The sequence below is a fragment of the Monodon monoceros genome, unplaced genomic scaffold, assembly GCF_005190385.1.
Source record: "Monodon monoceros isolate NGI ecotype Baffin Bay Population unplaced genomic scaffold, NGI_Narwhal_1 Super_Scaffold_5, whole genome shotgun sequence".
NCBI lineage: Eukaryota > Metazoa > Chordata > Mammalia > Artiodactyla > Monodontidae > Monodon > Monodon monoceros.
In genome coordinates, this window is record NW_021703782.1 from 5,396,060 (window position 1) to 5,419,570 (window position 23,511).

The 23,511-nt window shown below is 41.0% G+C and overlaps 1 protein-coding gene across 1 annotated transcript in view; it reads left to right on the top strand.

Annotated features, from left to right (window-relative positions):
- The window catches only part of GALNTL6 (polypeptide N-acetylgalactosaminyltransferase like 6), a 1,140,136-nt gene that overhangs the window by 1,046,265 nt on the left and 70,360 nt on the right, over nt 1-23,511 (top strand). The window contains exon 8 of the mRNA XM_029204074.1: nt 11,923-12,030. Within this exon, the coding sequence (XP_029059907.1) occupies nt 11,923-12,030 (108 nt within the window). The remainder of the gene's footprint in view (nt 1-11,922; nt 12,031-23,511) is intronic.

Here is a 23,511-nt window from a genome sequence, read left to right on the forward strand (position 1 = left end):
CCAAATCTCAATGACAGTACTATACAGAGCATGGGGGTATATGCACGCATCAACTTTAGAGGTATAAGGATTTGATTTTTACACTTTACATCAAGGTCAGCAACCTACAACACACCAGGACCCTGTAAGCTGACCCCACAACTCCCTCCCTCTCTTCAAACTGTGAGAGGACAGTTGAGAATACAATCCCTACCTCGTCGCTACACATTCAGACTTGCATGTTGCCATAAGCCTGACCCCCCGCTTACACAGGTCAACATGTGGATACATGACAAGCATCCCCTGGAGCCCACACATACCAGAAGAATAAAGCTGGTCCCCTCGGGTAATATTAACACATGACCACTATTCTTGAGCACCTATTATGTGCCAAGGGTGCTCTGTGATTATTCAATCGAGTCCTTACAACCATCTCCTAAAGCAGACACGTTAGCCCAACTTTACAGAAGATGAGAGTGAGACTCAGGAAAAGGTACGAACCTGCCCAGTTCAAGACCTACCGCCAAATGTCCTCTGCTCTGTCCTGAATCATGAAAGCATGTCAGCTTCTCAAGATAAAAAAAATATCACGTAAATGCCATTATGAACCTTTAAGAGTGCTCACATTTTTTATTCTGATGACATTTCTTCATTTTGAATGTTTCCCCTCAAATTTCAACACTTATCAACTGAAGCTTAGAAGACCGTTTGCTTTTCCAAAGTTTCCGACGTAACGGTCTTCATCTGAGTAGCTTTTGAATGATGTGCTTCACACCCCCAGACACTCAAACCCTGGCTGTTCAGAGAGATTTTTTTTTTTAGTTTGATTGGAGTATAGTTGATTTACAATGTTGTGCTGGTTTCAGGTGTACAGCAAAGTGATTCAGTTATACATGTACATATATTCACTCTTTTTCAGATTCTTTTCCCATATAGGTTATTACAGAGTACTGAGTAGAGCTCTCTGTGTTATACAGTAGGTCCTTGTTGATTATCTATTTTATATATAATAGTGTGTATCTGTTAATCCCAAGCTCCTAATTTATCTCTCTCCACCCCCCAGGTTTCCCTTTTGGTAATCATAAGTTTGTTTTCAAAATCTGGGAGTCTTGTTTCTGTTTTGTAAATATTGGGTTGGCCAAAAAGGTCATTCGGGTTTTTCCATAACATCTTACAGAAGACTCGAACAAACTTTTTGGCCAACCCAATAAGTTCATTTATATCATCTTTTTAAATAGATTCCATATATGAATGATATCATATGATATTTGTCTGACGTACTTCACTTAGTATGATAATCTCTAAATCCAACAAGAGAGAGCTTTCTTAATGTGGACTCTTTGGTTTACTGGAAGACAGAAACCCAATTCCGACTAACTTAGAGGAAAGGGGAAATTGGACAGGACACTCAAATAAACAAACTGTGAAAAAGTTAAGGAAATGAGTGAGCCTCTGGGAGGCTGGCAGGACCCTTTCCCTGAGCACCTGGCCTCTGCTGCTCTCTGAAGAATACTCCTTCCACCCCTCAGGGATGGCCACTAGAAGCTCTCAGGCTTTCATTCTCTGCTTCGCCACCAGAGAGGTAATTCCAACTTCACGAAATCCCAAGGAAGGATTTCAGTTAGCGTGACCTGAGTCCGGTTCCCACCCCGCCACTCGGAAGGTAGGATGACTGACAGCCTGACTCAGGGGTGAAGGAGAAGCACATGCTTGGGTATTTCCCTAAAGGAAAGAAGTTGTTCCCCTACAGAAAGCCAATTTTAAAGAGTTTTTTAAGAACTTTCATTTCTTTTTAGCAGATGGTGAAGCCAGAAAATTTAAGCAATAGACTTAAAATCTGGAGGCGCACAGAAATAATAGTAAAAAGCGAACACTTTGCTTCTACTGTATCTTCTAAGCTATAGGATAATGACTTAAGGGAAATGAGGGATTGTGTCCTTAAACCATAGTATTTTTACCTAAAGAAGCACTGTTAAGATGTTCCAATCCATTCTTTCCTCCCCAAGAATTAATGTTTCAGATAAACCGAAAAGGGATATATCTGTTTTTATTTCCCACCCCAATCACTGCTTTTAGGAGCGTAGTGTTACTGCAAATATAAACGTCACGTCTTAAAAACAGGATCTTCTGAACAACGTACCCTCTGAAACCCTGCCATCCCCACCCAGACCTCTTGAAGCTCATCAAATGCAAGATAGCTTGGGCACGATTTGTTTATACTGACGTAACAGAGCATTTCTTACTTTGAAATAATCTTAAGCAGATGGCTCAGAAACAAGAGCTTTCCCCTTGAGACTAGAAACCAACATATCCTCAGTAAAGACTGCAGATACATTTTCCAGTTTCTCCTTTTATTATGTTCTGATCAACAAATAGAAAAGGAGAGTCGGGCAAGGTCAAAATAAGCTGTTCTTTTTTTCTCCTAATCTCTAAGAATAACCTCAAAACCCAGGTTTCTAAGAATAAAGCAAAGCAATGGTGTGCATGTGCCTTTCCATTGTTACCTTTTTTAGATCAAGTCAGGTCGAAAAGTACAGTTTTTCTTACATCCAGCCTAGAAAACGAGTTTAATGACAGACACGGCCCTTTGCAATATCTACACACTAAAGCTTTTTAGGTTATCAACTAATATTTTAATTTCTAGATAGATGGTACAAAGTGGTTGATTGTCTAGTCTTAAGAAGTTTTTCAAACATAATCCATCCAAGTCACACCACACACTTAGAAAGTTATTTTCCAGCCCCAGAAATTTAATTTCTTATTTATATACGCTCTGTATTTTATCATCAATCACTTCTTTATACTAAACCAGTTACAAATGAAAATAAGCTCAAGATAGCTTATTCCCTTGAAATTGTATTTGAATATACTAGAGAGCATAGCTTTTATTGGCAGCTAAATGGAAGATTATCATTAAATAACTGAATTGTTTGGAATTAACCTTACTTTATATCAATAAACGAGTAGTTCATTCATTTGTTCAACAAATACTTACAGGGCACCAACTGTGTGTCAGGCACTGTCCTAGGTGCTTAAGATCCATCTCTCAATAAAACACACAAAGATACTTGCCGATAAATAAGAAACATAATGAATCACTTTGTCATACAACTGAAATTAACACAACATTGTTAGTCAACTATACTCCAATATATCAATAAAATGAAAAGTTTAAAAAAAATAAAGAAAGAAACATAATGAATAAGTGAGTGAGAAGGTGTTAAGTGTTGGAGAACAGAAGCAGAGTGGGGTGAGGAGGGCTGACAGTGTGCGGTGAGAGGGTGTTTGGGGCCAGAGGCTTTGGAGCTAAGACTTGAAAGAGATGACGAGCTAGCCATGGGGAGTCTGGGGAGAGAATTCCAGACAGAGGGACGAGCCGGCACAAACGCCCTAAGATGGAAGGGTGTCTGGCATGTCGGAGGAACAGAAAAGAGGCCAGAACTGCTACAGCAGAGGGAGGGAGGGGCAGAAGAGGACGAGGGAAGATTAGAGGGAGAGCAGGCTTTGGAACTGAACGCACTAATACATTTCTTTTTTCTTAAATTTAGGTCACCATTTCCATGTAGTATATTATGCTCCATCCTATATTTGATAATGTTCCCTTACTAACCTCCTGACAACCGATTTCTTACTGAAACTAATTCGTATTCCATATGACTGCTGTAATTATATGATTCCATTCAATTTAACATTCTCTGTGCCGAAACTCCAGTTTGTGGCTGGTATTGAAAAGTGATTAAAAAAGAAGGCAAGCATTCAATTATTCATTCAATTTGAACTACATGATGAAAAAAACACACTGTGCTCATTCATGGGTGAAGTAACACTGCTTTAAAATATTTATGTTGTCAAAAGAAGGCATGTTATTTGTAAATCTAAAATGTTTCTCCAAGAATTAGATGCTTAAGTATGACAATGCCATAATATTTTTAAAGAATATCATCACATCACGCTACCAGGAAATGTCTTTTAAAAATATAAACCACATCTTTCGGAACAAATATAGGATTTGAGAAATGCCACAACAGTTGTGCTTTCCTGAAGAAAGCATATACCCACTCTGTTACCCAAACGTACCTCCCTAGTGTGTCAGGATATGCATCCCTCTACTGAAACAGACATTGCTATTGAAGATTGAAAAAAATAAAGAAGTATGTGGTGATATCCATGGTATAAAAAAACAAAACAACTCTACTTATCTTTGATAAAGGAGGCAAGAATATACAATGGAGAAAAGACAGCCTCTTCAGTAAGTGGTGCTGGGAAAACTGGACAGCTACATGTAGAAGAATGAAATTAGAACACTCCCTAACACCATATACAAAGATAAACTCAAAATGGATTAAAGACCTAAATCTAAGGCCAGACACTATAAAACTCTTAGAGGAAAACATAGGCAGAACACTCTGTGACATAAATCACAGCAAGGTCCTTTCTGACCCACCTCCCAGAGAAATGGAAATAAAAACAAAAATAAACAAATGGGACCTAATGAAACTTCAAAGCTTTTGCACAGCAAAGGAAACCATAAACAAGACCAAAAGACAACCCTCAGAATGAGGGAAAATATTTGCAAATGAAGCAACTGACAAAGGTTTAATCTCCAAAATTTATAAGCAGCTCATGCAGCCCAATAACAAAAAGAAAAACAACCCAATCCAAAAATGGGCAGAAGACCTATATAGACATTTCTCCAAAGAAGATATACAGATTGCCAACAAACACATGAAAGAATGCTCAACATCATTAATCATTAGAGAAACGCAAATCAAAACTACAATGAGATATCATCTCACACCTGTCAGAATGGCCATCATCAAAAAATCTAGAAACAATAAATGCTGGAGAGGGTGTGGAGAAACCTCTGCACTGTTGGTGGGAATGTAAATTGCTACAGCCACTGTGGAGAACAGTTTGGAGGTTCCTTAAACAACTAAAAATAGAACTACCATATGACCCAGCAATCCCACTACTGGGCATATACCCTGAGAAAACCACAATTCAAAAAGAGTCGTGTACCACAGTGGTCATTGCACCTCTATTTACAATAGCCAGGACATGGAAGCAACCTAGGTGTCCATCGACAGATAAATGGATAAAGAAGATGTGGCACAGATATACAATGAATATTACTCAGCCATAAAAAGAAACGAAATTGAGTTATTTGTAGTGAGGTGGAGGGACCTAGAGTCTGTGATACAGAGTGAAGTAAGTCAGAAAGAGAAAAACAAATACCGTATGCTAACACATATATATGGAATCTAAAGGGGAAAAAAAAGGTTCTGAAGAACCTAGGGGCAGGACAGGAATAAAGACACAGACGTAGAGAATGGACTTGAGGACACTGGAAGGGGGAAGGGGAAGCTGGGACAAAGTGAGAGAGTGGCGTGGACATATATACACTACCAAATGTAAAATAGATAGCTAGTGGGAAGCAGCCACATAGCACAGGGAGATCAGCTCGGTGCTTCGTGACCACCTAGAGGGGTGGGATAGGGAGGGTGGGAGGGAGGGAGACACAAGAGGGAGAAGATATGGGGATATATGTATACGTATAGCTGACTCACTTTGTTATACAGCAGAAACTAACACACCATTGTAAAGCAATTATACTCCAATAAAGATGTTAAAAAAAACCTCTGAAAGTAGAGACAATTGAGTTGGTGTGTTTATGGTGAAAGCAAGTTGGCCCTGAGGTCATAAGAAGCGGGACTAAATGGAGAAGGTCTTAGGGCCCCTACATAAGTAGGAGTATAAGCATAATTGAATGAGATGATCACACTCAACAAATATTTATTATCTAAACATGAAGCGAATCATTACGCACATGCAAATAAGTCACTTGATTCCTGTTGTCATAAGCACTGTCTCTACTTGAAAGAAAGTTCCATGCATTCAGAACTTTGAATCTCCAACAGTGAATGATGCCTGGCATACAGTAACTGCTTGCCACCCTGTTTGTCGACTTGATTCATGAATTACCTGAAAAGAGAAGTACGGGATGGAAAGAGAGTATAAAACAGGAGTCCTAACAAATCTAGGTGAAATTTGGAAAATAAATAGGGAACACCAGTCAAGGGGTAGGAAAGACGAAGGGGAGAATTTCTTTAGAGAGAAAAATTTACAGCAGCAAGCCCTGAGGAGGGGAACTTGGTCCTTTCTAGAGAATCAAAACTAGACCAGATGGGGGAGGAAGGGGAGGGGAAGAAAGGAGAGAGTGATTGAGGGACAGTTAAGCAAAGACGAGATAATGCAAAGCTTGGGAATCTTTATGCCGGAGTTGTAACGCTACCCTGGCAGCAATAGAAAACCACCGAAGGATTTTAAATGGAAGCATGATAGACTCAGATTCATGCTTTTAAGTGATCACAGTGGCAATATGGAGAAAAAATATAAATTCTAGGATTCCTTTTTAACACTGATGTTAGCATTTTCTAAAAAATCTGGACAGACATTTTCTGAATTGGACTTAGCTATAAAGAAAAATTTCTAAGGGGGAGAATTTTAAGAATTTGGAGTAGGTTACCGATAGAAGGCATAACATTTGCTTCATTGGCGATGGCGGTGGGCAGAATTCCAAGCTGCCCCTCTTCCCTGGTTTCCTCCTACACTTAAGTTATATTCCAGGGCAAAAAAGTCATGGCAAATGTAATTTCTGGTCAGTTCACACTAAGCTAGGACAATGACCCTCGTGGGCCTAAACTAATCACAGGGGCCCCTTGATTGATTGATTGATTGAGACTCAATAAATTAATATATTTATTGAGTGAATACTCTTACAGAAACTGTACTACTGCCTTTAAATCTATTTTGCTCAGTTAATTCTCACAACTCAGTAAGGTCTTTTTTTCTTTTTTCCCAGCCAAGCTAGATCATGCTCTTTTTTTAAAAATTTTTATTGGAGTATAGTTAATTTACAACATAGGAGCCCCTGTATAGCAGGGAGTTTTCCCCAGCAGGAAGCACAAGAATTCAGGAGATTTAAAGCCTGAGAAGGGTTCTATGTGAGGGCTTTTAGCCGTGGCTAAGATGGAGAGTTCCTGGAAAAAGGAACTGAGAATGGGTCTGGGAGCAGCCCTGGGCATCCCCAGCAAGGAAACGGGCCCTGGTCCTACAGCTGTCAGGAACTAAATGAGCCTAAAGGCAGGTTCTTCCCCAGAGGCTCCAGATAAGCGCTCAGTCCAGCCACCACCTGGATTTCAGCCTCATGAGATGCCAGGCAGGGGACCCCACAGAGCCCACAGGACCTCTGACCCACAGAAACAGGAGGTCATAAATAAATGTGTGATGTTTGAAGCCACCAAGTTCTGGTAATTTGTTACACACCCATGGAAAGATCTTTAAAAACTGTATTACAGTGACCCTCCAAAGAGAATTAGAATTTCATTTTTGTGTGTCTGTTTGGTTATTTTTTTGCCCTACCTTGGAAAGGAAGGCAACGAGGATTTATTTAACTTTCTATTATGGCTGTCCTTTGTCACGATCCCCTTGTCCCACAAGAGGGACTGGCCACCTCACCAAATGATGAGAGAAATGCGGTCCCCTTTTCATGAAAAATAAACACCTGGGCCAACCAATCACTCTCTCCCAGCTGCGGATGGTAGGAAAGCTTCTCTGCCTTGACACTTGCCTACCTCTGACATTTGATTACACACAGGAGCCCTGAACATTCTCTGCCCTCCGGTTTCCCACCACTGCATCTATTGTCTAGTTACTTTCAAATTGTCTCTCTTTAAAATGCACAACTGGGACTTCCCTGGTGGCGCAGTGGTTGGGAATCCACCTGCCAATGCAGGGGACACGGGTTCGAGCCCTGGTCCGGGAAGATCCCACGTGTCGCAGAGCAACTAAGCCCGTGCGACACAATTACTGAGCCCGCGTACCACAACTACTGAGCCCACGAGCCACAACTACTGAAGCCCGTGCGCCTAGAGCCCATGCTCCACAGCAAGAGAAGCCACCGCCATGAGAAGGCCACGCACCTCAACCAAGAGTAGCCCCCGTGCGCTGCAACTAGAGAAACCCCGCGCACAGCAACGAAGACCCAACGCAGACAAAAATAAATAAATAAATAAATTTATAAATTAAAAAAATAATAATAAAATGCACAGTTAATAAAAGGAAATAATCTCACAAATATTCAGGCTGTTTGATTCAATAAAGTTTTTGATAAAATTAAAATTGTACTTAAAAAATTCACTGTATTTGATTTAAAATGTCAGAAGAGACTGAAAATAGAACCAAACAAAACAGGTTCTTAGAGTGGACCAACTGCTGTAATAATCCCCAAATCTCGGTAACTTAGCATCAGTCATGCAGCTGCTACACTTCAGCCCTGGGAGAGAAGGAAGCTGTGTGCTCTGCTCCACCCCGGTTTCCAGACACTCAGGCCCCATCTGCCTAGTGACTCCACCACCTTCTAGGGGCTCAGAGGCCTCCTCTGGATCTTCTGCAATTCATCAGGCTCTGAGGGAGAAGAGAATCATGAAGGGGAGAAAGGAAGTCCCCGCTTACTGACTTGAGCCCAGAGGTGATGCACATCACTTCTGTCCACATTCCACTGGCAAGAAACAAGCATACGGCCCCTTCTGAATACCAAGGAGCTGGGGATTATAGCCTGGCAGTGAGCCCCGGAAGAAGTGAGCATGGAAATTTGTACATCCTGCACTGTATCTCCCACAATAGGATGAGATAAAATCTGTGGGTGACCTGTAAATTTTTATCACGTGTTAGAGTTCACCTCCACCACGGATTTGGAAGTATGTAGTCCAGTTATTACTGCATGACGAAGCACCCCAAAATCTACAACATAAAACAAGCATTGTATCAAATTCATGGATTCTATGGGTCCCAAATTCAGAAAAGGTACAAAGGAGAGAGCTCATTTCTGCTTCATGGTATCTAGGGTCACAGCTAGAGGCTGAAATCATTTAGAGGAATCTCCATCTACATGCCCAGCAGTTGATGTTGGGCGTTGGTGAATACAGCTGAGGCTGTCGACCCGAGCACCTACACGTGACCTTTCATGTGGCCCAAACTTTCTACAGTGGGGTCTCCTCAAGGTGTCAGATTTCTTACATGGCAGCTCAAATTTGCAAAAACGAGTGCCCCAGTGGACAGGCAGAAGCTATGCCTTTCATAACCTCAGTCACTTCTGCTGTCCTCTACAGGTCTAAGAATTCACAAGCACACCCAAATTCAAGGACAGGGAACATAGTCCCACAACTCAGTGGGGGGTACCAAGGTCACATTGTAGAGGGGCATGTGCAATGGGAGATATTGTGGGGTCTAAGTTGGGAAAATGCAACCTCCCATACGTAGTATCTTAGAATCCCTGAATTTCAGTGTTTGAAAGGATTGTGTATCTAATAGAACAGGGACCAGCGAACTATGACCCACTGCCTATCTATGTCAACAAAGCTTTACTGAAATACAGTCATGTCTCTTCTTAGCAAAGTTTCTTAGTTGCAAGACCATATAACCCACAAAGCCTGAAGTATTTACTATCTGGCCCTTTACAACAAAGTTTGCTGACTCTGTAGATAAACTGTTGACTTAGTAGGGGGACACTGGAGTTAGATCACTAGGACGCATATCTCTGTTCTGGATGTGGCCAATTCTGCAACTTTGGACAAGTTAGCCTGTAGGCTGCCATGTTCCCACCTATATAACTGGGGAAATAGTAAAGTCTGTCATTGAGTTGTGGGCATTAAATGAAAAAGAGCACAGTAAGCATTCATAAATGCTAACTCTTATTATTAGAATTACCTAAAATATCGGCTAGATCAACTGTCCACCAGAGTTACATTCTTGTCTACAAAATGTCATCAGCTGTGGATTTCAACACACCTAGCAATACAGGAAGCCCATTTCGTCTTTAACCAAGCTGCCTATTACAAATTTCCTCCTTCCACTGAGTTACAATCTGTCTCTTTATAGCTCTATCTTATTAATCCTAGTCCTAGCTCCTTGGGGTTCTATGATCATCACTACCAAATGTTAGGTTCTTCAGATATTCGAAAAGCACTTCTCTGAATTTTATCTTATTAAGACTACGAACCTCCATTCTTCCAATTGTTTCTTTCTAAGACACAGTTTGCATCCCTTCCCCATGTTGGTAATTCTCTTTACAAGGGAACATAAAGCATTTTCTCAGAAATTAGCATAAGACTTCAGGTAGATAGGTCAAGACCTTTAATCCCTAAACTCTCCATATTTTGCTGGTGATGTGTTTTGTGCTACTCAGTCTTTTTTCTACCTTCTCCTGCTCTGGAAGAGTTGATTTTTGCAGGTCTGGGGACAGGTCCTTATATTTACCCTTTTTATGTTTAATCTTATATAATAGCTCCAGCCTCTCGGGATCTTTCCAGATGTCGGTACTGTAGTTTAGAATGTTCTCTGCCCCTCCCAGCTTTACATGATCTATGCATAGTTTTGATGACTTGATCTAAAGCCAAGTTGAAATTGATACCATGAGTAGTCCTGAACTCTCAGGAGTTAGAGCAACTGAGTATTGTTTTCATAATCCATTTGCCATCCCCTTGGGATTCCACTCATCCCTGTTTGTTCACCAGTCTTACTTAGGGTGCCATTCCTCCTAGTGAAAGAAGATGGAAGCAAATGTAAGTTAAGACATAAACATTTCTCTTTCTCTCTTCCAATATTTCACTTTAAAAGAAGCTGTGTATCTGCATCTGTCAGGGTTCTCCAGAGAAACAGAACCAACAGGGTACATATATGGAGGGAGATTTATTGAAGGGAATTGGCTCATGGGATTGAGGAAGCTTGGTAAATCCAAAAATCTGCAAGGTAGACCAGCAGGCTGAAGACGCAGGGAAGAGTTGCCTTTCAAGTTCAAAGGCAGGCAGTCTGCCGGCAGAATTCCTTGTTGCTTGAGGCAGGTCAGTCTTTGTTCTCCAAGGGCCTTTAACTGATTGGATAAGTCCACCCACATCACGGAGAGAAACTGCTTTACTCAAAATCCACCAATTTAAATGTTGATCTCATCCAAAAACCATCCTCATGGAAACAGCCAGAGTAATGTTTGACCTACTATCTGGACGCTCTGGTGCAGCCTCTGACACATAAAACTAACCATTACAGTACCTAACTCTTTTTTTAAATCGTTTTCTTGCAATGAAAATAGCTAAAAATCTAGCATATATGAAGCCTGCCTTTATGTTTTGATAATTAGCCCGTTTACAGTAAGCAGCCTGTTGTATAAAACCAGGATTAATGGTTTGAGTGGGCAGTCATGGGAAAACATAACCAATTAATTTTTGGTTATAAGTACCTATAAGTACAACATCTTAACAGATACCCTGAGTTTAACATCTCTTGAGTACACATCACTAACATCTCTTGAGTACACATCACTAACCAATTATTTTCTGTACCTAAGAAAAGATCGGGAGTGGGGAGAAATTAGAATGCAACTCTGATTCTTAAGGTGAGCTCTACTGAAAGTTTCAGTATCTAGATAAATTATGGATATACCTAAGTGGCTTCATTCATTCACCTATTTTAGAAATTCCATTTTTATACTTTAAGTTTTTAACTGACACAAATTCCAATGTTATTTCTTCTAATGACTTCACAAGATTGTCAAAACAAATATCTATATAAATAAGATGTCTAACCATTAAATGCCAGTTTATTACAATAGTTGTGTTAAAATTCTACTAGAATAAAAAATATGTCAACATGTTATCTATGGAAATTAGATTTACCGAACTAATATTTTGGTTCTATACTCCTATGAATCTAGGTTTTTGAAAATGTGTTTTTTTTCCCCCTTGGTTGGCCATTGATAATAAACAGAAATTATTGATTTAGAGACTTTAAGAGATTTTAAGATTTTGTATGAATCTTACTAATAATTTGGGTTTTTTGGTATGAAAGGTACTGTTCTCTTTTATTATACTTTTAATTTCCCCTCTTTAGGTTTGGATGTGTGGAGGAGAAATGTTTGACGTTCCATGTTCTAGAGTTGGTCATATCTACAGGAAGTACGTCCCTTATAAAGTTCCATCTGGGACCAGTCTGGCAAGAGTGAGTAACCAAGGATCAGAATAAGTGGGGTTTGATATGGTTTCCGTGTGCAAAATGTGAAGCCTCACACGTGGTTTAATCCAAGGCACCGTCTGATCAACGTACAAATCCACAGCTTGGCCATTCCATTTGGCAGCCTTTTAATGTAGAGGTTCCTGTGTTTCTCAGAGTTTTATTTCCATTCCTTAAGGAAGTATTAGTTATGATGCTAAGTCTTGTTATTAATTGTATCGAAGCACTTGCACATACATTATATTTATATATTACTATATTTGCATATTATATTTAGTCTTCATCTATACTTTCGGAGCTTAATATTCTTTATTTTGTAGATGAGAAAACTGAGGCTTATCAAGGTGGCTCTTTCATGTACACGAGTGACAAATAGCAAAGTTGGGGTTTAATCCCAGGTCTTCAGAATGGACCCCTCACAGGGAGTGTAACAGGATAAGTCAGATGGAGAACAGGGTAAACGGGATGGGGAGAGGTGTCTCCCAAACTCCGCCTTCCTCTCATTCTTAATCAGGGCCAGCTCTGCCTAAAATTTTACCCCATCCTCAAAATTCCAAAACTGGTCAAGTCCAAGATTTTTTTTTTTAAGTTATTGTTTTGAGTAAAACCTTTATCTTAGACCAGACGCAAGGATGCTTTTCTCCTCTGCCTTTTACAATGTTTGGGAGAACGTGGTCATGATACCTTCTGGAAACAATCCTGACAATTCCCGTTTTCTGCGCCCCTTTTTTCATCGCTCCATCAATTTCAGGCACCACAATCTGTACCTGCTACTGCTAAGACCCCAGGTCTAGAAAAAGGGTGTTTCACCACCACCCTCTGCACCACGTTCCCCTAAGAATCTAATCCCAAATGATTCATGTTTGTTCTTTTACTAATAAGGCCGCAATATATAATCAAGTCTTTTATATAAAGTTCAGTAAGCTCACACAACAAGCTTTTAAAAAAATATAAACTAGTTCATCAGGATTCATGAGAGTATCAATCCCACAAAGGCAGAGTTTCTCTCGGAATTATTTGCTACTATTCTCCCGGCACCTAGAACAAGGGTCGGTGTCACTCACCAAGATGTGCTGAAAGAATTAATGAGTCAGGAAAAACTAAGACAAGAAAATGCCGCAGGTCTAAGGTCTTACTAAAACGTAAACATTTTAATGAAGTATAATAAAATTCTCATTTATAGTGAGCCCTTTTTGGGGAAGGAGGATTTTGCCTTATTCCCTTTCTGAGATTATTTGTCAATGATGTCCGTTTTCTTTGTTTTCTTGGGCACACCATAATCTCTCTTACAGCAGTTTGAGTTAATAGTAATGAAGTTACATTACATACACCTTGAAGGGAGGTAGTCACATTATTCCTCCGTCCGCAAAAGATTAATCAGATGTTAATAACATACTCCATGAAGTTGTTAGAGAAACACATTATTTGAAGAAAAGAAACCAATCACAAAATCACAAAGTGATTGAAGAGCTGCATTGGGGGTTAGGAAATATGATTTAATTTAGGCATAAGACTTAATACATATGAATCTGAAAACTCATGAACTCCCAAAAAGGGAAATGACTGAACAGTTTTGAGCACATACCATAAATCAGCTGTGTGGCTATCATAAGTAGTAGCAGTTTAAAACATCCCCAAGATAATGATGTTCCGTCGTTTGTCCATTTCACTCACTCATACGCTCCACGCTTGTGTCCCAAACTGAATCTTTTATGTGCAAGATGGGTGGTGTGTGTGCTTGGTTTGCAGCCAAAGGTAGAGTCTAGAAGCTGGGGGGTGGGAGGGAGTTGTGCGGATCTTCAAAAAATAACTCTGTTCACATACTTCGAAGAAAGAAATTAAGTCCTTCTTCAAAGACTGTCAACTATAGGGAAACGGGCTGGCACATAAAATTTCCAGCCAAGAGTGAGGATTTATTCAAATGAAAAAAAGTCCATAATTCTGAATTTTAATCTTTTCCACTTAAATTTTACTTGAGGCTCCTTTTTATTTTTTCTCTAAACTGCTAGAGCAATCAGGAAGTCATAAATATTGAGGCTCAGCTGTCACTCTAAGAAACATTTTATGATTTTTTAAAATAAAAAAGCGTATTAAAATGAAAAACAATTCTGACATTTTGTGGGAGAATCTCAACTACCTGCTACACCCGGCAGTATCACTGAATCATCACAAGTGAGGAGACTTTACAGATGCTCAAATGCAGGGCCAGGTCCACACAATAGGGAGTTCATCCTTCCAGCCTTGCAGGAAACGGAGAGAAAGATGGAGGAAACCCCACAGGCTTATTTTCTTATCACAAAGCTCACTTATTTCTTCAGAAATGTGCTCCCTTCATTTATGTACCTATGTAAATAGAGGGCTCCAGCTGACTTTCACAACACACACGCATCACACACACACACACACACACACACACACACGTGTGACTAGCCTGCAGTCCTCTAAATAGCAAACCAGCATGTATCATAGAAATAAATTCAAATAGTTAGCTAGTCAGTGCCTTCTATTTACCTAGCATTACAGTCTGGCTGGAAGAGACAAGATGTCTACACACGAAACCATTAGAGGACAACACAAGACAGCAAATATGGATAGTTGTTCAAACGTGTTGTAAAGATGTGTGTGGTGGCGGGAAGAGGAGGGGATGGGGTTCACTAGCTACTGCACTGAAAGCAGACCTTCAAGGATACTTCAGTTAGATGAACATGGTTCGCAGAATCGTGGTTCCCAAACTCGGGACCGGTGGACCAGTTCCTGGCCCACTTTTCACCCAGCCTCAGTGAACTGAGAAAACTGAGAATCACAAAGCTAAATCTATTCCATTTAATAACATCTTTTTATGTAGCAACCTTAGGCTTTTTTTTTCCTCTTATGACAGTATAAGAGATGGTAGATTTTTTATTAATGCCCTTATTTGGCAAGAATAAGAATTAGCCTCCCTATGTCAATTCCCACCAAATGCAAAATTCTGGGACATTGTGCCCTACAATTCAGCTTCATCAGGGAATCAGAGTGTCCACGTGTCATGAGTAAAACCAAACGTTTCACCATGTTAGCTCGGGGTGCAATGTCAGAACACCGGGCACAGCTGTGATACCTTCTCTCCAGGGGCAAATGGCCAGTCCCTGAGGGAAGGGCTGCCCACCCCTAGTGCTGCAGGGGGACCAGAAAGTCCCCAGGGTCGAGGGGACAGACATCCCCTCCTTGGGATGGCACTGACTGTCCTTTACACAGAGGCGTGAACAGCCAAGTGGCTGAGTGGCAGAGCGGGGGAGACCCTCCTAGGAGACCCTCCTAGGAGACCCTTCACTGCGACAGGCTGTGTCATGAGCCACGTGCCCTGCACGTGGCACCTCAGACTTCCCTGTGAATGCCAGTGTGTTTGAGGCAATCATGCCGTTGGACCTGAGACCGGTGACATAACAGAGACGCGGAATAGCCACCCCACGGCTAAACACACCAGCTGATGCAGGACGATGTGGTCCCCTCGGAACACGTGGCCGGGGCGTGTCCCCAGCAGGGCCCCTTGCAGAGCAGGGCAGCCCTGCAGACTGTGGGTGGGGTCCTGGAGGCTTACTCGGCTGCACAGGAGACAAAGCAGGACCCGACCCTCACCCTGAGTCTGTAAGGGATGCCCAAACTGGGGGATTGTATCCTTCTGTGTTTTGCCATTGATGTAAGATCGATAACTGTTCTTTTTTAAATTTCATCTTGCATGTCATGGCAACCACTGTCCAAATTGCCGGATAAGAGCTATAAAGCCAAAGTCAAATCCCCATAATAATGGATTGTTAAAGGGGATGGAGACGAAACGTCCCACGAGCAGAGCTGGGACTGTGTCTGTCCAATGCTCGCAACAAACTGGAGTGGCCGGGAGTCCTGGGGGAGCCCCAGCAGGAGAAGAGGGCCAGGTAGGAATGAGCAAACACAGAGAGTGACAAAGGATTGCGTTTGGGCTGCCGCAGTTAAACTGGGACGGTGCAGTGGAGACAGAATGCAGGCCAAGGTGTATACCTTTCCCTTACCGACTGCAGGGAGGCACTCGGGGGTTTTGAACAGGAAGTGCCAGGGTAAAAATAGAAGGGGTAAAATGGAAAGATCAGCCAACAGGTAAATATTAAAGGAGAGAAAGACTAAAGAACGTAACATTTTGAATGCAAGAAGCATCTGTAAAGAAAAGTTCCTGGGAGATTTTCATTGATTTGCCACCCTGTGCAAGAATAGAGAGGTCAGACGTGACTGCAAAGTTTTCGTCGCCACATCTGAGACACAAAGGTACAGATACAGGGATGAGAGGAAGGGACAGATGCTGAGGTTGGATTTAGATAAGCTGGGTCCTAAGCGACCGCTGCACACAGGCTCGGGGAGGGCCAGACCTGAGAGACGTGCGTGGACTACCCATCCAGGATTCTGAGAGCCCACAAAAACCAGATTTTGCCAGATTTTCTTCAAAAGGACTAGTTTGATGTCAGAAAATGAAATCGCCAAGAAGGCAATCAAGGATGGTGATGAACGGGAAATCGACTCTCCCACAAAGTGACCTTTCCCCCGTCATGACTGTAAACCAGTTGATTCTCATGAAGCTGCCCAGCAAATAGAGCCGGAGCACCACTACCTTGGCCGCCAACAGCAGCCCGCACTTCGTCCGACTTCTCTGAAAGCTGCAGGATCCAGATGCTTCGTTTGAAACTGTCCTTGAGTTTGGGGACACGGTGGCCTATCGTGGGCTTTCCCCCAAAGAGCAGAAAATAATGAATTCTTCCCAAAAGACAGCTTTCATAAATGGCTAGGACTTCTGTGCAGACGCAATTCCTCTCAAAACAATAACTATTTCAAATTCTTCCTTACAGTGTAACCAAAAGGGCAATAAGTCTGTCCAGTACTCGTGGCAAGAACTAAATGATTCACCTACTGCTATCATGTGTTTCTCTCCCCTCCTGGCCATATTTTAAAATATAATATCTCCTATTTAGATGGCACTTTTAAAATTTATTTTTATGGAGGTAAAACTGATTTATAACATTATATAAGTTTCCTGTGTACAGCACTATATTTCTACTTTTGTATTCACTACAGTGCTCACCACCAAAAATTTAGTTTCCATCAATCACCATGCAGTTGGTCCCCTTTACTCAATTTGCCCCCATTTCCCCTCTGTAGCCACTACTCTGTTCTCTGAGTCTACGTGTTTGTTTTTCTTTGGTTTGGCTTGTTCATTTATTTTGTTTTTTGTATGTCTGTCTGTTTTGTACATTCCACATATGAGTAAAACCACACAGTGTTTGTCTATCTTTGTCTGTCTTGTTTCACTTAGCATAATAACTTTAAGGTCCATCCATGTGACAAAGGGCAAATGTCATCTTTTTATGGCTATGTAATATTCCATTGTGTATATATACCACATCTTTTTTATCCATTCATCTGTTGATAGGCACTTACCTTGTTCCATATCTTGGCTATCGTAAATAATGCTGCAATGAACATAAGGGTGCATATATTTTTTTCAAATTCGTGTTTTCATATTCTTCAGAAAAATACCCAGAAGAGGGGTAAGCTGGATCCTACTGTAGTTTTACTTTTAATTTTTTGAGGAATCTCCATATTGAACTTTTTATTTGAAAATTCAAGCATCTTGAGCTTCCCTGGTGGCGCAGTGGTTGAAAGTCCGCCTGCCGATGCAGGGGACACGGGTTCGTGCCCCGGGTCCGGGAGGATCCCACGTGCCGCGGAGCGGCTGGGCCCGTGAGCCATGGCCGCTGAGCCTGCGCGTCCGGAGCCTGTGCTCCGCAACGGGAGAGGCCACAACAGTGAGAGGCCCGCGTACCGCAAAAAAAAAAAAAAAAATTCAAGCATCTTCCATAAATAGTATTTCATCATTTTTCCTGATAGCTTCCCTAAAAATCAATCATAACTTTATTATGTGACAATAATGGTTCAATAAATCATTGAGATTTGATGAGTCCATTGCGGGTTATGAAGATAAATGTCATCTCTTGCCACAAAGAAGGCTCAGGCTGCAGAAATTCTCCAATAAATATTTATCAAGTGCCCACCATGTGCCAGGCAGAAATGCATACAGCTTGCCCCATATCCTAAACCAGGAGCATTGGACCTTTTAATTAAATCAAGCCTCCCCTTTGTAACAGAATGTCACCTCACCCAAGGACAGTGCCCACTAGAGATAAGTTTCTGCCTGTACAGCACCCATACTAACCTTCAATGATGTCCCTTTTTCCACCGCTTGTTTTGCATGTGAGGAAAGTAAGGAAAAGTAAAACTAATCCATCTGCCAAGGACCTAGGGAGAGGAGATGGGAAAACGTGAAACACAAATGTGTGCCCCACAGCTTGACCCTCACTTGCTCCCTTATTTCCTACCCCAGTGGTCTGAGAATTTTAAACAGCCATGTTTTTAGCTCTTCATTTAACAAAAAACAACAGGATCACACTTTGTCTCTAAAATGCTTAAATAATATGGAGGTAAAGCATAGAATCTGCATACCAAACATAGACACCAGAACAGAAAGTGAAGTAGCAAATCACTGACGGGTACAGTCTCTTACCATTTGAAAGTTTCGTGAACAAAATATGCGAGGTAAAGACAACATTACTTTAAAATTCAGCAATTTCCCACCAAACTTCTCAAAACTAACTTTTTGTTTGGTCTTCTTCTTATTTCCTCTATGTACTTTTCCCCCAAACTCCCACAAGTTCGCCATAATCTCCATAACCAAAACTGCAACTCTTGCAAGAGGGAGCAGAACTGGCTGCTTTATGACTCTGCCTTTTAGGACGTCAACTGGACAATGAAATCGCACGAGCACCTGGCTCAGAGGGACTCATTCAGGGGAATTAGCTTCTTACCCTGAGATGTGTAAATGCAGAGTGACGCTGCTGGAGGCCTCTGCTGTGTCATTTCCATTCTAATCACCCTTGTTTCCAGTTGTTTATTAGTTCATGGCAAGAATTCCATCTCCAATTACAATTCCAGCCCAAGCACGTTTCCTTTCTCATGTCATTTGAGGTGGAGAAAACAGTTCCACTTGCTACTCTATAAACTGAGAAATGGTCAGAAACCAATGGGCGGCTTTGTGGTGTCCGGATGCTCTTGGTGTTCTAATTTGGAAAATGCTTTATAAAAATAAAATTTCACAGATTGCCTAAACTTTGAACAGATGTAGTTTTCAACTTAAGAACCCTGCGTGAGCTGTTAAAAACATAAAGATTTTTTTTTTGCCTTTTTTGAAAGTATGGAAACTAAAACAGGGTCTTCTAATAACAGATAGAACAATGCTTCAGCACCATTTAGTTCCATCACAATTTGTTGGACTGCTTGCTGTGGGTGTTCTTGTGGAGGAACAAAACACTAGATACTCTCCTTGGCTGATGGTTAGAAGATGCTGGTTGTGACATATATACATGATATGCGATATATATAGCAAATGGATCAATAATCACCATCCACAAATGAGATCACACTGTCCTTTGCACTCAGGTTGTGACAGCAGGAGACACCATGGGCTTGACTGCCAGGTGAACGCCCTTCCCATCATTCCCAGGTGTCTCTAGACGCCCCCAAAGTCTTCCTCCGCGTGCTCACATACCTATTTGTCAGAGGAAGTCCCCACTCTGCAGCACGTAAGATCGTGCCCTTTGCCTTGTGCTCCCGCTTGCCTCTGCCCCCCCCCCCCGCCACATAAAGTCATGGGAGAAGCCACACCACCACCATCATTCCCAGTAACAGCATCAACTTCTAGCTTGTGGTGTTGCCTCTGGAGGAACCAGCGCTTCGGTCCTCAACGTGCCAGAACTTGTTTGGGTCCTGGATAGACTCAGACAGCCTGGCCATCATCTAGCTGTGGGCCATACATCCTCACTGGAACACAGAGACTTCTGTTTCTATCGGCACCCCTTCAACAATTCCCACAACAACTGGTTATCTCCACTTTCTCATAATTTTTTTTTAGGTCATGAAAAATAATTCCATCATGTTCTGACCCTCAATCTCAGCCAAATACGGTCTTAAGGGATGAGAAAAATAAGACAAAACGAAACAGAAAGCATGTTTTTTTGCCCTGTCATCCTATTTTTGCTTCTGAGGCTAGGCCATAAAAGGCACTGCAGTTTCCACCTTGATCTCTTGGATGGCTGGCTTTGGGGGAGGCCTGCCACCATGTCATGACATGGAAACTCACACAGCCCTGTAAAGAGGCCCACATGGAGGAAACTGAGTCCTCCTACCAATAGCAAGCACCGGTTTGCCAGACACGTGAGGGAGCCACTTTGGAAGATCTTCCAGCCCCCTTTGAGGCTTAAGATGACTGGTTCGTCAGCCAAAATCCAACTGAAACTCATGAGAAATACAAGCCACATTGCCTAGTCAAACCACTCCCAAGTTCCTGACCCACAGAAACTATGAAAGATAAAAAGAGAGCACCTCTGTTTACAACATGGTTTACTGAATATTTTAAGTCCACTGTTGAGACCTGCTGCTCAAGAAAAAGATGCTTTTTAAAATATTATTGCTCATTGACAATGCACCTGGTCATCCAAGAGCTCTGATGGAGACGAGCAATGAGATTAATGTTGTTTTCATGCCTGCTAACACAATGTTCATTCTGTGGCCCACGGATCAAGGAGTAATTTCTACTTTCAAGTCTTATTAAGAAAAACATTTCCTAAGGCTATAGCTGCCATAGATGGTGATTCCTCTGATAGATCTGGGCAAAGTAAATAAAAACTTTCTGGAAAGAATTCACCATTCTAGTTGCCATTAAGAACATTCACGATTCGTGGGAAGAGGTCAAAATATCAGCGTTAAAAAGGAGTTTGAAAGAAGTTGATTCCAACCTTCAGGGATGACTTTGAGGGGTTCAAGACTTCAGTGGAGGAAGTAGGGGGAGATGTGGTAGAAAGAGAAAGACAACTAGAATTAGAAGTGGAGCCTGAAGATGTGATTGAATTGCTGCAGTTTCATGATAAAACTTGAATGGGTGAGGAGTTGCTTCTTGGGGATGAGCAAAGAAAGTAGTTTCTTAAGATGGAACCTATTCCTGGTGAAGATGCTGTGAAGATTGTTGAAATGACAACAAAGGATTTATAAAATGACATAAACTCAGCTGATAAAGCAGCGGCAGGGTTTGAGAAGATGGACTCCAGTTTTGAAGGAAGTTCTACTGTGGGTAAAATGCTATCCAACAGCATGTCATGCTTCAGAGAAATCATTTGTGAAAGGAAGAGTCAATCGATGTGGCAGACTCCACTGTTGTTTATTTTAAGAAACTGTCACAGCTACCCCAGCCTTCAGCAACCCCTGCCCTGACCAGTCAGCAGCCATCAACATCGAGGCAAGACCCTCCACCAGCCAAAAGGTTATGACTTGCTGAAGGCTCAGATGATGGTTAGCATGTTTTAGCAAAAAAGTAGTTTTAATTAAGGTAGGTACATTTTTTATACATAATGCTATTGCACACTTAATAGACTACAGTATAGTATAAATAATAACTTTATAGTATAGTATATAGTATAGTATAGTATATACTACAGTGTAAATAATAACTTTACAGTATAGTATAGTGTAAACATAACTTTTATATGAACTGAGAAATCAAAAAATTCATGTGACTCATTTTATTGTGACAGTTGCTTCATTGTGGTGGTCTGGACCAAACCTGCAATATTTCAGAGTTATGTTTGTTAAATTCGTCCAATCCAAGAGGATGGAATATCTGTCCATTTATTTGTGTCTTCTTCAGTTTCTTCCATTAATATCTTACAGTTTTCGATATGCAGGTCTTGGTTGAGTTTATTCCTAGGTATTTTATTCTTTTGATACAATTGTAAATGAGATTCTTTTTACATTTCTCTTGCTGATAGGTCATTATTAGTGTATAGAAATGCAACAGACTTTTGTGTATTGATTTTGTATCCTGCAACTTTACTGAATTTATGTATTAGTTCTAACAGTTTTTTAATTGGGTCTTCAGGATTTTATATATGTAGTATCACGTCATCTGCAAAGAGTGACAGTTTTACTTCTTCCTTTCCAATCTGGATTCCTTTTATTTCTTTTCCTTATCTAATTGCTGTGGCTAGGACTTCCAATGCTATGTCGAATGAAAGTGATGAGAGTGGGAATCCTTGTCTTGCTCCTGATCTTAAAAGAAATCCTTTCAGCTTTTCACTGTTGAGTATGATGTTGGCTGTGGGCTTGTCATATGTAGCCTTTATTACGTTGAGGAACATTCCCTTTACGCCCACTTTGCTGAGAGCTTTTATTATAAATGTATGTTAAATTTATCAAATGCTTTTTCTGCAGCTATTGAGATGATCATATGATTTTTTTACCCTTTATTTTGTTATGTGGCGTATCACACTGACTGATTTGTAAATGTTGAACCATCCCTGCATTCCTGGAATAAATCCCATTTGATCATGGTATATGGTCCTTTTAATGTATTCCTGATTTTGGTTTGCTAATATTTTGTTGAGGAATTTTGCATCTATGTTCATCAGGGACATCAGCCTGTAATTCTTCTTTTCCTGTGGCATCCTTGTCTGGTTTTGGTATCGGGGTAATGCTGGCCTCGTAAAATGAGTTTGGAAGAGTTCTCTTCTATTTTTGGGGCGAGTTTGAGAAAAATTGGTACCAATTCTTTTTTGAATAATTGGTGGAATTCACCAGTGAAGCCACTGGTCCTGGACTTTTGCTTGTTGGAATGTTTTTGATTACCTGTTCCATCTCCTTACTAGTAATCAGTCTGTTCAGATTTTCTATTTCATCACGGTTCAGTCTTGGTAGATTATACATTTCTAGAAATTTATCAGTTTATTCTAGGTTGCCCAATTTGCTGGCATACAATTTTTCATAGTAGTCTCTTATGATCTTTTGTATTTCTGTGTTGCCCATCAACACGTAAATGGATAAACAAATTGTGGTCTATCCATATGTAGTCTATAAAATATAATAAAAAGTAGTACATGCAACTACGTGGGTGAGCCTCAAAATAATTACACTAGGTGAAAGAAGCCAGACAAAAAGCACGTATTTTATGATTATATTTAGAATTCTAGAAAATGCAAACTAAATTATAGTGATGAAAAGTAGATCAGTGTATAACACCAAGAGTGACCCTTAATGTAAACTGTGAACTTTGTGTGATTATGGTGTGTTCCTGTAATACATGCACCACTCTGTGGGGATATGGATAGTGGGAGAGGCTATGCGTCTCTAGAGGCAGGACGCACATGGGAAATCTCTGCCCCTGCCCCTCAACTTTGCTGTGAACCAAAAACTGCTCTAAAGACATAAAGTCTTAATAAAAAATTTTTTTGAATAGATCAGTGATTGCCTGGGGATGGTAGAAGTGCCTAAGAAAGGAGATGGAAGAGAGATTTCAAAGAGGCATATGGAAACGATTGGAGGTGATGGATATGTTCATTATCTTGATTGCAATGATGGTTTCAGTAA